At 42.2% G+C, this 16374-nt stretch overlaps 1 protein-coding gene across 1 annotated transcript; it reads right to left on the bottom strand.

Annotated features, from left to right (window-relative positions):
* Positions 1-206: 206 nt before the first annotated feature.
* On the bottom strand, positions 207-7323 carry dhdh.2 (dihydrodiol dehydrogenase, tandem duplicate 2). The gene is made up of 7 exons (XM_010878964.5): positions 7134-7323; positions 4049-4160; positions 2469-2632; positions 2112-2364; positions 1212-1336; positions 959-1109; positions 207-370 (listed from the first exon to the last, which is right to left on the bottom strand). The coding sequence occupies exons 1-7, from the start codon at positions 7221-7223 to the stop codon at positions 264-266; spliced, it is 1002 nt and encodes a 333-aa protein (XP_010877266.1). The 5' UTR covers positions 7224-7323; the 3' UTR covers positions 207-263.
* Between the last annotated feature and the right edge of the window lie 9051 nt (positions 7324-16374).

Here is a 16374-nt window from a genome sequence, read left to right as displayed (position 1 = left end):
GGTCTTATGCTTGTATTTACGCAAGTAGTACAGTTCTTACATATGGACCTTGAATCTTTTAAGTGGCCATCAGATTGGCTTGTGTAAACCAGCCCAGCTCACACCTGTTGCTTTAGAAAGCTCAAGCCGTTCCACATAGGTTTAACTCCGAGCCACTCTATAGAAAAGGTAACCTATTAAGTAACTGGAGAACGGGTGGAGTCCACTTGGTGGTTCACATTTTATTGAACAAAGATGCACCATGTATAACAGTCATGTGTTCGTCACTGGTCCTGGCTGTATACTACGCCCACCTGTCTGCGTGCCTCGTCCATCACCTCAGCCAGAAGCAGAGAGTCTGTGTTAGACATCCTGGGGCTCTCCTTAAGGCCTTCAGAACACAAGAGAATCACAAGTTGTCTGATCATATTTCTTTCATGAAAAATCCCTTTCATTTGATTGTGGTTTATTTAGTCTGGTCTGTTTACTTAACAGACGTCCTGACCTAGTTAATGATTTCCTAAACTAATTTCAGGCCACCTCTAATGTTCAAAATACATTGTTTTACCCTTAACAATGCAGTCACTTGTGATTAACAAAATACTTTGACCTGGATGTTTATGCACAATCTAAGTAAAGTTATTGTACCATAGTTGTCCAACTGTCTTTCCAATTTTTAAAGCCATTGGTTTTGATGACATTTATAGGGAATCCTTTGTGGCTTGATCATGCAACTTACAGCCAATTGACAAGCAGCAGAACGCATCTTTAACTGGTGTGTGCTTGGTTGACCAATGTAATCAGGTGTTCTATTTTAGGGTTAATACTAAAATAGTCAACTGGGGAGGCCTCAGGGGGTCTGACCAACCCGGAGCTAACAGGCTGCCTGTAAAGACAGACCAATATCGTGAAGGTAAATTTTTTTTGGTGTGCTGGCATCTTGTGGTTGTTTTTAAATCCATGGTGTACATTGGTGTACCTTTGAGAAGGCACTGGCGCACCTCCTCGGCTTCATAGCGCATGCCCGTGCTGTTGATGAAATTGAGCGGCAGGTACGGGTCGGGTAGAGGGTACGTAGTCTCCTTCCCGTTCACCACCAGAGAGGTAGGACACCACATGTGCTGGGGAACCTAAACACGCCAACATAAATAGGCCATTACATTTCTTACGGTTAGCGGCTGTATTGATTTGATTAATCAGCGATGGGCTGTCAACCCGTTTGTAAAACCTACCCTAATGGTGCCCTTAGTGCCAATGATAGAAGCCTCATTGGGAAGCGTCACAGCAATAGAGCAGGTGAACACTGCCATTCTGTTCCTGGAGAATTTCAGTGTGACAACCATGCCTTCATCTACACCTAGCCCAACCAGAACCACATGGTTAATGCAGGAACAAAAACGCCTATTACCGTGTTCGACACATTTGATGTACTTTTGCGTTCTACTCGTTTTTCTACGTTTTGTACAGATCGTTGCCATGTGTTAACATTAACACTGGACAGCCGGACAGCGGTAGCTGTCGATAAGAAACACTTCCATACAGCAGGAGATTATAAAAAATATACAAAGTCTGGGATACATCGTCTTTGTTTAAGAAATTGAACTTACATTGTGGTTGCATGATCTTTACAAGCTACAGTATAACCTGTTGTAAAAAGGACAGTTGGAAGAATGACCTCTAGAACCCAAGGTAAAGAGGGTAATATAACCAATAAAACACAGCAAGGAGAAAGGCTGGTGTTTGTTTTCTGTCTGGTGGTTGGTGTTGGTAATAATTTTTGTCTCTGTTCAGTAGTACAAGTCTGTTGTTGTCTGAGTGTAGCACTGTTTTTTTTTGTTGCCATATTTGTCTCTTCATGCAGTTTGCCAATATTTGACCTGTAGGGTAGAAGGTTTATAAAGAACTCTGATACCAAAATATTTTTAATTAAGAAGCAGGGAATGGACAAGGAATATATATATTTTTTTAAATGAAGTAAGATAAAATAAATTTCTATAATAGCAAGTTGTCAGGCTACGTTAACCCCAGCAGTAAACCAATTACAACAATAGGTTCACTGTTAGTACTGTACCCCCAAAGTCTTGAACTTGCATTTCTTCCCAATTGTCACATTGCTGCTACATTGTTGGTACCTGTGTCCAGACAGACCCCGGTGGCTTGGATGCACTCAGGCTTCTCTCCATTGTACACCATACAAATGAACTGCAGGCAGTAGATGCCGATATCCAACAGTGCCCCTCCTCCAAGCTCTTTCTGAACAGCTCTAGGCACGGACATAAGCGGCAACCCAAAGTCAGCTTTCACCATCTTCACCTCGCCCACGTCCCCCTGAGACAGGAGGCGTCCAATTTCCAGGGTGGCTGGGAAGAAGCGCGTCCACAGTGCCTGGAGAAAGTGGGGGGCAGACATTCATAAAGACGTATTAAGCATTTTAGATAACACCGATATACACTGACTGCATCCACACAGTATATTACAAAGTATGTCACCTCCATGAGAAAGACATTGTTCATCTTAGCAGAGGTCACCAGCTCCTGCACCTCTCTGAAGTTCATGGCCAGTGGCTTCTCACACAGCACATTCTTCTGGGCCTTCATGAAGACAGTGCATACTGGCAGATGGTAAGGTTGTATGACACCGACGTATACCACGTCTACACACAGTGACAACAGGAAACAGGAAGTGGATATGTTTTGCATTTGACTGAACAGGTGAATGTATAAAGAAAAGCCCAAGTAAACACTGTAAAAAAATAAATTTACATTAACCACACACAGATTGGGGTCTAAGCCCCTTTGCCAACACCCCAGCTTTTAGAAAGAGATTGTACAGTCCAGACTGTATTTCAGTCTAGTGCTATAACAAACCAAGCAGGGCTTTTTGATCCATGAACTCAGGTCAGCTAGTAGAGTCCAGAGTCCAAACTAAACATGGCGAAGCTGCGTTTGGCAGCTATGCTGCTCAAAAATGTTATAAGCTACCAGAAGATCTTAGGCGTGCCCCCACATATACATTTTAAAATCCAGGTTAAAAACACTTCTCTTTTCACGCACCTATGAATGAGCTGTAAGGCTAAACAGTGTTTATAGCTTCCTCATGGAATATTTGTATTTTCCTATTCAATGTTTAATTATTATTTCGTTGTCATTAAATTTCTGTTTTTTATGTTTTACCAATCGTTTTACTGTAATGCCAAGTTCTGCTGCTATCAGAGGAAGAACCTCTGTGTAAATGTATCAATATTCTATTGCATTTTTATATTTTTCTTTTCATTGTACAGCAAATTGAATTGCTTCTATGTATGAATTCTGTTATATAAACAAACTTGCTTGCAATAGCATTTATACACCATAATAGTAAATGCCACTACCCTTTTCTTTAAAGTATGTGAGCAGAATACGTGTTGTGTTGCTTACACAGCTCTGGTGGAAACGGCGCTATTGGCCTCGGCAAGCACTGCAAATTGTTTGATGGACAGGACGCTGCTGAGAGAACGACGTCTCTTAGCAAATGTTTGGAAAAAGTGAATGGAATGGAGGCCATTTGTGTGATTCGTTGGAGACCATTCCATTCATTCCGTTCCAGCCATTAATATTGCACCGTCCTCCTTAATTAAGATGCCATTGGCCACCTGTGGTTTGATGCCACGACCTCCTCTCTAAATCTTGCCTGATGAATCAAACTGTCAATCAGTGATTGGATAATCTCTAACAAATCAGCGTATCAAAGCCAATGATGAATTATCAAAAGCCTTTACCCATGTGTGTCAATCCAGCTGCCTCTGGAGTGGTGCGGTGGTCCAAGACACTACATCATAGTGTCAAGGTGCCCTTACACCCTGGATTCTATCCCAGGCTGTATTACAGCAAGTTGTGACCAAACTACTCCATAGGCAGTGCATATTGGCCTTGCACTGTCCACACTTGTATGCTTTACTGTATAAAACAGTAGGGAAAAGGGATTTTAATTCTTTTTGGCTAGATTTTTAAGCGATGACACAAACCAATCTCTGTATAAATGCTGGGCTGCTGAGTAGCTGGCTAGATGATGTTTAAGACATGCCACTGACCAATCTCTGGATCTCTTGCCAATTCCTCATAGCTGCCGTAGGCTTTAGGGATGCTGTGCTTCTTTGCAAACTCCTGTGCGTCCTGAAGTTTCCGAGCTGCCACGGCAACAATCTGGGAAAGAACAAAATCTAATTCAAGCTGCATTCGTAACCAAATGGGATAAGGGTAATGACTAACACAGTAGAGTTAGAGAGAGGAATCTGTAATAAAAACGGCTTTGGCATTGACATATGACCATTGAGAGGTTCCACCACTTTACAGTTGAAAAGTTGATGGGATTTTCTTTCGATTAACCAAGGATCACATTTTTTATTTGTGGTGCTGTTATAAAGTAGTAACAGTCAGTATGTGAACAATGTATGACACAGGCTAAAGGCCTACTAGTATATAAACTGGTTGTCATCAAATAGTCAGCTCAAGCTTATCACTCAAACCACTTCCTCTATTTCAGGTTAGTTAATTAAAATATGGACTGCACCATTCATGAAATTGCTACTCCCAGTAATAAACAATGAAGAAACTAACTTTGAGAATGTTATAAGTTTAATAGCTGAAACAACTGTATGCGATGAATGGAAATGAAGTAAAGGAAGGAACTAATAAATCCAGCAGCAAACCTAAAAGGAAACTACATTATGAAACTAAGATACCTCATTCATCACAAATCTCATGATAAAACCAATTAGTCTAATGTCTATTTCAGTGATAAAGAATTCAGAGACTTCAATTCATGTGTAGAAAAACATAATGAAAGGACTGCAATGCCATTGTGAATCTATTTATTTATCTTATAAAACAATATTGACAGCATATGTAGATGGAAACAACACTGCTGCATCTTGAATCTGAACCTAGAGTTTCTCCCCAAACATGGAAAGAAGTGAAGGATGTTGGAAAAAGGGTGTTCACCATTTTCTTAATTTATGAACAAATTGACAACAGATCCATTCTTTTCAGTATACCTACAGAGAACAATACTCAGTACACACTGAACCTAGGTAAATGATGGATGATCAAATGAAATAAATTGATAACAATAAATGCAGCCTTTGACATTATTGACCATAATCTGTTATTGACATGACTCATGGCTTCACATCCTCTGGCTTATACAAAACCTGTATGTGGCATGTATGCTGCCAACTAAACCCTATACATTTCAGCAGCCACAACCCAATCCTAAACACAGAATTGCAGTCAGTTTTGTAATGGGTGATTGAAAATAGAATTCCTGAATACAGTACCAGTCAAATGTTTGAGTAAACCATAGCAAATTGTTTACAGCTATTTATCTGGGCAGTAAGTGTTAATGTGCTTGGAAAAAAACATATGATATTAGAATAAGGTCAAATAAACATTAGTACATAAAAAAATAACAAGAATTGATTGTGTTGTCTAAATGGTCATTCTTATAAGATGGCGAAGAAAAGTAATTGAGGATATTTAAAGAAACTGGGATTTGTTGCAGCTAAGAAACCATTATTGCAATACGTTCGCTTTTGGCCTTTCCTGAAAAAAAAAACTCTTAGTCACAACATGGACTACATGGCAATTTCTTTTAAGACTACACACAGTCAAACCATGTGCTGGGGTGACAGGTGTCTTCGCCAGATGCTGGGTAAGCACTGGATTTCTTTCTGTCCCTTAAGGATGAGACCTTTAAGTACTGTTCATGACATGTAGACATTGTCTTCAACTTCCAGTTTCTTCAAATTTCTTTATGAATCTCAAGAGACATAAATTACCCTTTTTATTGTACTAGTTTATTTGTATTAACTTCAATTTTATGTAGTGTTTATCCAAGCAAAGAAACATTTAACGCATACATAGTATTTAACAATTCAGTCAAGTGTACTTAACTTTGTATTGTATATGGAAACCAAATGCTTCATTATATTTAAAAATAAGTAATTCCATAAAATCTAACTGCTAAATAACTATTCAACACATTGAGGAGACACCTTTGTTTGACCCTATATACTATCATAGTCAGAGCATAGTTACTATGGTTGTAAAGAGAAGAAAGGTTTCTCTGTGATTACTAAATGCTAAACATTTCTTCCCTCAAATAAATCTAAGCAAGTCAAAAAGTCCCTAGTTTTATCTTCTTTTCATTCATGCTCAGTAATATTGTATGGTTGCAACTAATACATATACTTTGAAAGGCCATAGCTGGTAAAGCAGTCTTTCACTCCAGAGAGCTATTGTCAACGAAACGCAAGCATAACTCAAATCATGGTAAAGTTAGAGTTTAGATTAAATGCATCTATTCTTGTCTAGGAAATAATGTTGAACATTCTAAATGTGTCTACTTAATCTGCTAACATTCGTCTCTGCCAGACAAACATACAGTACAAGGTATGCTACCAGGGTCCTTTTTACGGTCATCTGAAGTGAAGGTAGTTTTATACAAAGCCAAGATTTTAGGGCATGTGACTGCCATGTCAAATCACTTTAGCAAAACAAAAATGTTTTAAATTAGTATTTGGTTTAGGGAGTAAGCAATTATGTTCAAACTTTTATAACTATTCAGATTGTGACTCACCATAAACTATTATTCATGTTATATATAGTGTTTTGAACCATGCTCCTGGAGGCACCCAGCCCAGCATGTTTTAGATCTCTCTCTACCCAATCATACCTGATGTAGCTCATCAAGGACTTTATAATGAGCTGATCATTTGAATCAGGTGTGAAAGAGCAGGGAGAGATCTAAAACATGCAGGGGGGTGTGCCAGGAGCAGGGTTGAAAAACACTACTGAGAGTAGTTTAGAACACGGGTGTCAAACCACGGAGGGACGGTTTTTGGATTTTCCTTCAAATTGGTTGAGGGCAGAAACTAACCAATTAGTGACCTAAATAATCAATCAAGTACAAGGTGAAAGCGAAAACCTGCAGACATTCAGCCCTCCATGGAACCGGTTTGACACCTCTCGTTTATATTTCCTCCCAACTGTAAGTAGTTCTGCTACTTTTAAAATGTTACCGGCAACTTTTATTCTGAAGAATTAAATCTGAAACCGGATCTGTAATGTTGCTGCCGTGACGTTAATACATGTCTGTTTATTGTGAGTAGAAATTACCTGGTGATCTCCTGGAGGGAGCGTTTTCAGTGCCACAGTGAAATCGTGGCATATTTTCCCAGCGCTACAGATTCCCCACCTGGTTGCCATATTGGGGTATAATGTTTTGAAAGCGACTCCTGTCTAGGCAAAATTCAGTGTGACCTGGAGTAGGGACCAAACGCCTGGTCTTATGTCAGATTGGACCGCGTCACTGCTCCGCGACGCCCATCCCATTTCAATTGGCGCTCGCATTTTAGATAATTCTGAGATCTGATTCAAATGGATGCAAGCGTAAAAAAAGACATTATCACCAATTATAAGAAGCACGACATAAAACATATTTTCCAAGATATAAGTATTTTTTTTGCAATATTATAGCTCACTTTTTCAATATATGGAAATGTGTAGTTTTTCGGCTTTCTTTTATGACATTAACATGGCGTGTGCGTTATAAGCATGGTGCGGGTTCCTCAATTCATTGTTGAGTGGAATTTATATCTCCTCAAAATGTTTCTAACTATAGGCCTATGCTTATTACCCTAACCTAATCAGCCACATAAATTCCCACAACTTGCCACTTAACAATCCCAACATACAGGTATGGATAATGTCTCTGGTGCCAAAGGGGTGTTTAGCAGCAGTGGTCTCTAGTTGGCAAAATAAAATGGATAGGCCCATTGAATGAATCAACCGTTTTATTCAACTAGATGCGACTATCTGAATAACCCGGATGATCAGCCAATACAAGCACTTATCGTTTTCATTATAACGAAGCATTATCGTTTTCAATGTGGTTTGTCTAGGTGTTAAATATTTAAAGGGTACACTCGATAAACCTTAAATGTATTTTCAGTGGGAACACTGCAAACCAGTCACTAGTTTAGAAAACATAAGTGACCACGAGGGGATGTCCCTTTTAGTCAAGGGAGATCACATTTTTGTAACAGTGTATTTTTTGGAGGATCTTGTCCATTTTAATGCGTTGATCATTTGACAAGAATAATCCTTCAAAGATATACTAATGCCATCTAGTGGCCACACAAAGGGAATGAAACATTAAATCTTTATTACGCACCTTTGCCTTGAAAATGCATTTCATTATCTACTTTCAATTAATAAAACAAGCGTGAAATTCAAATGTTAAAATGCCTGTCTAATTAGACCCTACATCCTTGATCATTTTCACTCTGCCTTGGGACAGTTATGCAAATGGGGGAAGCAAGTGTAAACATGTAAAAGGATGGCTGAGTGTGTAGGGAAGGGGGGACTGGTTCATTTAGGATTTAGCATTCCTAACCTGCTAAGAGGAGGATGAAAGGAGTCATCACAATATGTGCAGGTTGCTAAATCCCAAATAGACCGATCGTTCCTCAAATCACATTGGTAGATAAACTATTCATAAATACAGATTAACTGGCAAATGAATCAATTGTAGAGCTATATATATATATAAGAAGAAATCATAGAGCTAGTTGAAGGGGTGTAGGGATATGTTTATTATGTAGATAATAAGATGAACAGACAGTTAGGTCCGGAGATATTTGGACACAGACATAATTTTGGCTCTGTATGCCGCAATGGATTTGAAATGAAACAACTGAGATGCAATTAAAGTGCAGATTTTCAGCTTTAATTCAAGGGGTTGAACAAAAAATATCCTATGACACATATAGGAATTGCAGCCATTTTCATACACAATCCACTTATTTCAGGGGCTAAAATGTAATTGGACAAATTAACACAATCAAAGAAAATTTTCATTTTTAATACTAATAGAGAATCCTTTGCAGGCAATGACTGCTTGAAGTCTGGAACGCATGGACATCACCAAACACTGGGTTTCCTCCTTTGTGATGCTTTTCAAACAGCCACAATAACAAAACCTGGGTGTGTCCAAATATTTCTGGACCTAACTATAGACACATCAACAAATCACTCAATAGATGAACATTCCATACAAATCAACAAATCAAGAGACAAACAATTAGACACAGAGAGATAGATTAACAGACCATAAAGATAGGCATATTACCTGAACATGGAGATTAACAGGCATATCAACAAATCTGAGAAATAGTTCAACAATTCATAGAGATAAATTAACTGGCAGAGAGGTAGGTTGATAAACATACATTAACAAGCACTGAGATCGATGGATCAACATGTATATGAAAAAATCATAGAGATCGATAGATCAACAAACCTTTGCAATAGCTAGACTAAGGTATAGATTTAAGTAAATAAAGAAGTAAAAAAATCATAGAGAGATCAACTAATCATAGAGAATAAAAGTGGGAAAATTCATAGAGATAGGTAGATAAACTCATAGACATAGATGAGCAAAGATCCCCTACCATTCTTGTTGTCATCTACTGGTGACATCATAATTGTTGATCAGCTCCGCTGTGGATCAGCTAAGCTCAGCTAACCCTAAGACTATCGGTCTCCATGATTATAAAATGTACATATCTCTATGCCTTCAGAGCTATCGAGCATTATGATTTGTTGATCTATCTAGCTTTATCAATTGTTTGTCTACCTATCTATCCATATGATCTGTTGATCTATGTCTTTCCTTATAGCAATGTACAGTAAAACTGTCAAATTCATTAGATATGGTACAGTATGGGCTGCATCATGCTATGCTGTGTGTACACACATCTGTGTATCCTGCTGAAGGTCAGAGTTAACTGTCTGTGAAGGTTACTCTTATTTTTCAATATAATGCTTGTGTTGGAAATGTTATGAGATGCGGATATCAAACCCAAAAACAGACTCAGACGTAGGTGGCAAAAGGTACCATTACAATATTTATTGTTGAGGGGAGCTGGGAATGGAGACGGTGGAACTGGCGACGCACTGAAATCCATCAACCAGAACTACAAGGACACGAGGAACACCCTGAGAGTTACACCCATGGGAATTTACAGAACAATCTGGCGATGAGTGGCTGAAGAAAAGGGGAAGAAATACTGCAAGACTGGTGATCTGATGAGAGGCAGGTGTGAGTAGTTGCAGGTAACCGCAAGCCCGGAGGACGGGAAAACAAAGAGAGGGACTGAAGTCACAGCCATGATCGTGACAGGAAATGCTCTAGAACCTGATTTATAACACTATATTATTTCTATCTATCCCTCTGTCACACACTAATGGGCCTGCACAGACACATTCATTTGTATTGTATACATGCATTTATCTGTATTTCAGAGGACGATAGTGTGTACATTTATGTGTAAGGTAGTGTGCGTGCATGACCTCATTGTGAATGTCCTTGATAATAATAACTATGAATGGGTTCAGTTACGTGACTGGCTGAATCGGTTATACTAATTCTTCATTCTTAAGATTAGATTCAACTTTGTCATTGGAAAACGTACAAGACAACCTAAAGTACAGTATAACAAAATGCAGTTAGCATCTAACCAGAACTATTAATTATTATTATAGCAGTAATACAATTTCCTATGTCCCGTTCACAATGAATAACAGACTGTGAATCCAATCAGCGACGAGAGTCGTACCTACCCTTTCCGTTTTGACTTAATGTTGTTTCGTATTTTGGGGGAATGTGTTTATGTTTGGGGAAGGTGTATGGCATTATGAGTGTGTCATCAAATTAGTGGTTGTGTTTTGCGCTATTGGGGGATTTTCTTTTTTTATTAGGGGTGTGGAATTGTAATTTGTGGTTGTGTTTTGCGCTATTGTGGGGAGTATTTTTATTGGGGGTGTGAAATTGTATTTGTGGTTGTGTTTTGCGCTTCCGAGCCACCATAGATTACAGAGGTGTTTCATAATTTCTAAATGTAATGTTGAAGGGTTCCTCTCAAAGATGTTGGCAAAAAGAAACTGAAATCATGTCATCCTAAACAGCCAATAGAAACTATGGGTAAATTCAGACATCACAAGCTTCAGTTAGTAAAAGTAAGGTGTAAGGATGTTTCAAATAAAATATAAAATCACCTGAAACACAAATAGCTTTTCAACTAAGGTTTAATATGTTTAAAAAATATCACAGATTAAATTTGTTGGCTAATTTAAACATGAAGGCACATCTAACATCACGTTCTGAAACTCCATTAAACGCACAGACATAACATGAATGGATACACTTAAATGTTTTATCTGTCCTATTATAGTGATATGCATTCAATCCCTTAAAAAAAAAAAGCTAAATGCAGATCTGTATTTTTTGAGAATCTGGACCCTGTTTAATTGAACATTATCACTTAAGTGTTCACATTGTTAAAAAGGGTTGTACAGCAAGATGTAGTGTTACAGAAGGAACACTATTCTGCTTAGAAAGTATTATCTAGAGCATGGTAGGAAATAAAGTTATCCATCTCCTAAAAGAAGATATTGTAAATAGTTTCAGTTAAAAGATGTTGATTCAAAGCAGCCCGATTATTTTATACCCCATTTCTCTCTCCCTCTCTGTCACTGTTGGTCTGTTTTCATTTAAGGAATAAATAATATACTATTGTTGAATGTTTTGGATTCAAAAGTGTGGTTGTATTTCCTTCCATTAATCACACAAGATATACACAACCTTAAAATGCTATGCTAGATAGAATACTTGGGAGACTGTTGCTATCCTACTATTCTTACATGGTCTTAGAATGCATCACTCTAATACTGAAATATACAGTATTCATGTTACGATTGTGTTCTTGTTGAACCAATAGCTAAATATGGAATCAGTTAATCAACAAGTGGAGGAGATGAGAAAAGAGAGAGCGATTAGAAGAACCTCAGAAACAGATCAACAGAGAAAGGAAAATACTGGAAAGGGAAAAACACCAGCTTTCTTTGAAGGTGGAGATAGTGAATGATGACAGGCAGGAGGTGAGATGGGAGAGGAAGGAGATGAGAGAGCAGGAGGAGTTCTGGAGTGACCGAGATAAGACAGAGGAGGAGGAAGGAGACAGGGTGAAGGAGGAGGCAGCCATGATGGGAGGAGGAGGCAGCCAGGATGGAGGAAGGGATGAAACAGATCAACAGAGAATGGAAAATACTGGAAAGGGAAAAACACCACCATTCTATGAAGGTGGAGATAGTGAATGCAGAGATGGGGACAAGTCACACATGGTCAAGTCCAAGCAAGTCTCAAGTCTTAACCATCAAGTCTCGAGTCAAGTCTCAAGTAACAGTTCAGATAAATCAAGTCAAGTCAAGTCAAGTCAAGGGTTCATCCTAAGCAAGTCAAGTCGAGTCCTTATAAGTTTCAAGTCAAGTCACAGTACTAAAGAGATGAACGCACACACACACTGTCCTCGGTTTCTGACGTGCGCTCGGTGCGAAGCTCGATTTCAAAATCAAATATTTTTCTCCTCCGCGGTACAATTTTTTGGGGGGACGAAGCGGAAGGATCTTGAATCAGCCTGAAGGGGTTGTATTCACTATAACAACCACCTTGCTATACCTTATCCTGCTTATTACATGGCTACCTACCAAATAAATCTATAATTTGACACACAATATTGATTTCAAAAGGAATTTATTGATTTAAAAACGATTGTATTGCTTCCTCTAAAGAAAATAGTCCGTTCCGTCTCTGGTTAGAATCCTGCTGCGTCCATAGCAACGCGCTTTTTTTCATGGCAACGGTCTGTTATCAAGAAATAACACGCATTCTGCACTGGAATTCAGCCAATCCATGTAATAAGGGCTAATAATAACAAACTTATAAACTAATTATTGTGACTGAAAAACTGCCTAATATGTAATTACGCTGTAATTATTCTTGTCTGTATGAGTAAAAAAAAAAAACTCTTCGAAATGTTTAGGTGCTAGTAATCACATCGGCGCCTCCATGTTAGCCTTTCATGCAGTAAAGTTAACTGTTATGGTGTAAGCACAATGCTTTTTAGTTTCCACACGCAGTCCACAAACACTTGAAAGTGCCCACATTTAATACAGACATTATAGCCTACGTGTAATAATATACATGCCCGCTCATTTTAAGATGCCCATCAACATTAAAATTCAGGCTATGCCACTGTTAGAGTCAAATTCCCTTACATCTATTTACCAGACGTATTCAGTAATGATAATGGTCACATTTCTAACAAAAAAAAAAACAAACATAATATGCAACCAATATGCCCCTCCAAGAACTGCCACCTTAACGTGGTGGAGGGGTTTGAGTACCCGAGTGACCCTAGGAGCTATGTTGTCTGGGGCTATATGCCCCTGGTAGGGTCTCCCAAGGCAAACAGGTCTTAGGCGACGGGTCAGACTAAGAGCGGTTCAAAAACCCCTTAATGATGATTAAAATTATGTGTACCGTGACGTCGCCCGGTATGGCGCAGCCGGGGCCCCACCCTGGAGCCAGGCCCGGGGTTGGGGCTCGTATGCGAGCGCCTGGTGGCCGGGCCTTCCCCCATGGGGCCCGGCCGGGCTCAGCCCGAACGGGCGACGTGGGGCCGCCCTCCCGTGGGCTCACCACCCACAGGAGGGACCATAAGGGGCCGGTGCGAAGAGGATCGGGCGGCAGTCGAAGGCAGGGGCCTAGACAACCCGATCTCTGGACACGGAAACTAGCTCTAGGGACGTGGAATGTCACCTCGCTGGCGGGGAAGGAGCCTGAGTTAGTGCGTGAGGTTGAGAGGTTCCGATTAGAGGTAGTCGGGATCACCTCTACGCACGGCTTGGGCTCTGGAACCACACTCCTTGAGAGAGGATGGACTCTTCACCACTCTGGAGTTGCCCATGGTGAGAGGCGGCGGGCTGGTGTGGGTTTGCTCATAGCTCCCCAGCTCTGCCGCCATGTGTTGGAGTTTACCCCGGTGAACTAGAGGGTCGTTTCCCTGCGCCTACGGGTCGGGGATAGGTCTCTCACTGTTGTTTGTGCCTACGGGCCGAACGGCAGTGCAGAGTACCCGACCTTCTTGGAGTCTCTGGTAGGGGTGCTGGAAAGTGCTCCGACTGGGGACTCTATTGTTCTACTGGGGGACTTCAACGCCCACGTGGGCAACGACAGTGATACCTGGAGGGGCGTGATTGGGAGGAACGGCCCCCCTGATCTGAACCCGAGTGGTGTTTAGTTATTGGACTTCTGTGCTAGTCACAGTTTGTCCATAACGAACACCATGTTCAAGCATAAGGGTGTCCATCAGTGCACGTGGCACCAGGACACCCTAGGCCGCAGGTCGATGATCGACTTTGTTGTCATCTCATCTGACCTGCGGTCGTATGTCTTGGACACTCGGGTGAAGAGAGGGGCGGAGCTGTCAACTGATCACCACCTGGTGGTGAGTTGGATCCGATGGCGGGGGAAGAAGCTGGACAGACTCGGCAGGCCCAAGCGTACTGTAAGGGTCTGCTGGGAACGTCTGGCCGAGTCTCCTGTCAGAGAGATCTTCAACTCCCACCTCCGGCAGAGCTTCGACTGGATCCCGAGGGAGGCTGGAGATATTGAGTCCGAGTGGACCATGTTCTCCACCGCCATTGTCGAAGTGGCCGCTCGGAGCTGTGGCCGTAAGGTCTCCGGTGCCTGTCGAGGCGGCAATCCCCGAACCCGGTGGTGGACACCGGAAGTAAGGGATGCCGTCAAGCTGAAGAAGGAATCCTATCAGGCCTGGTTGGCTTGTGGGACTCCTGACGCAGCTGACGGGTACCGACAGGCCAAGCGGGCTGCAGCCCGGGTGGTTGTGGAGGCAAAAACTCGGGCCTGGGAGGAGTTCGGTGAGGCCATGGAGAAGGACTATCGGCTGGCCTCGAAGAGATTCTGGCAAACCATCCAGCGCCTCAGGAGAGGGAAACAGTGCCCTACCAACGCTGTTTACAGTAGAGGTGGGCAGCTGTTGACCTCAACTGAGGATGTCGTCGGGCGGTGGAAGGAGTACTTCGAGGATCTCCTCAATCCCGCTGTCACTTCTTCCATTGAGGAAGCAGAGGATGAGGTATCAGAGGTGGACTCGTCCATCACCCGGGCTGAAGTCACTGAGGTGGTCAAGAAACTCCTCGGTGGCAAGGCACCGGGGGTGGATGAGATCCGCCCTGAGTACCTCAAGTCTCTGGATGTTGTGGGGCTGTCTTGGTTGACATGCCTGTGCAACATCGCGTGGCGGTCGGGGACAGTGCCTCTGGGATGGCAGACCGGGGTGGTGGTCCCTCTTTTTAAGAAGGGGGACCGGAGGGTGTGTTCCAACTATAGGGGGATCACACTTCTCAGCCTCCCCGGGAAAGTCTATGCCAGGGTTCTGGAGAGGAGAATACGGCCGATAGTAGAACCTCGGATTCAGGAGGAACAGTGTGGTTTTCGTCCGGGCCGTGGAACACTGGACCAGCTCTATACCCTCTACAGGGTGTTGGAGGGTTCATGGGAGTTTGCCCAACCAATCCACATGTGTTTTGTGGATTTGGAGAAGGCATTCGACTGTGTCCCTCACGGCATCTTGTGGAGGGTGCTTGGGGAATATGGGGTCCTGGGTCCTTTGCTAAGGGCTGTCAGGTCCCTGTACAACCGAAGCAGGAGCTTGGTCCGCATTGCCGGCAGTAAGTCAGACTTGTTCCCAGTGCATGTTGGACTCCGGCAGGGCTGCCCTTTGTCACCGGTTCTGTTCGTAATTTTTATGGACAGAATTTCTAGGCGCAGCCAGGGGCCGGAGGGTGTTAGGTTTGGGGACCACACAATTTAGTCTCTGCTCTTTGCAGATGATGTTGTCGTGTTGGCCCCTTCTAACCAGGACCTTCAGCATGCGCTGGGACGGTTTGCAGCCGAGTGTGAAGCGGTGGGGATAAAAATCAGTACCTCCAAATCCGAGGCCATGGTCCTCAGTCGGAAAAGGGTGGCTTGCCCACTTCAGGTTGGTGGAGAGTGCCTGCCTCAAGTGGAGGAGTTTAAGTATCTAGGGGTCTTGTTCACGAGTGAGGGAAGGATGGAACGGGAGATTGACAGACGGATCGGTGCAGCTTCTGCAGTAATGCAGTCGATGTATCGGTCTGTTGTGGTGAAGAAAGAGCTGAGCCGCAAGGCGAAGCTCTCGATTTACCAGTCAATCTACGTTCCTACTCTCACCTATGGTCATGAGCTTTGGGTCATGACCGAAAGGACAAGATCCCGGATACAGGCGGCCGAAATGAGCTTTCTCCGCAGGGTGGCCGGGCGATCCCTTAGAGATAGGGTGAGAAGCTCGGTCACCCGGGAGGAGCTCAGAGTAGAGCCGCTGCTCCTCCACATCGAGAGGGGTCAGCTGAGGTGGCTTGGGCATCTTTTTCGGATGCCTCCGGAACGCCTTCCTGGGAAGGTGTTCCGGTC

This window comes from Esox lucius, chromosome 2 (assembly GCF_011004845.1).
Source record: "Esox lucius isolate fEsoLuc1 chromosome 2, fEsoLuc1.pri, whole genome shotgun sequence".
NCBI classification, from domain to species: Eukaryota; Metazoa; Chordata; class Actinopteri; order Esociformes; family Esocidae; genus Esox; species Esox lucius.
This window is presented reverse-complemented; position numbering and strand designations above follow the sequence as displayed.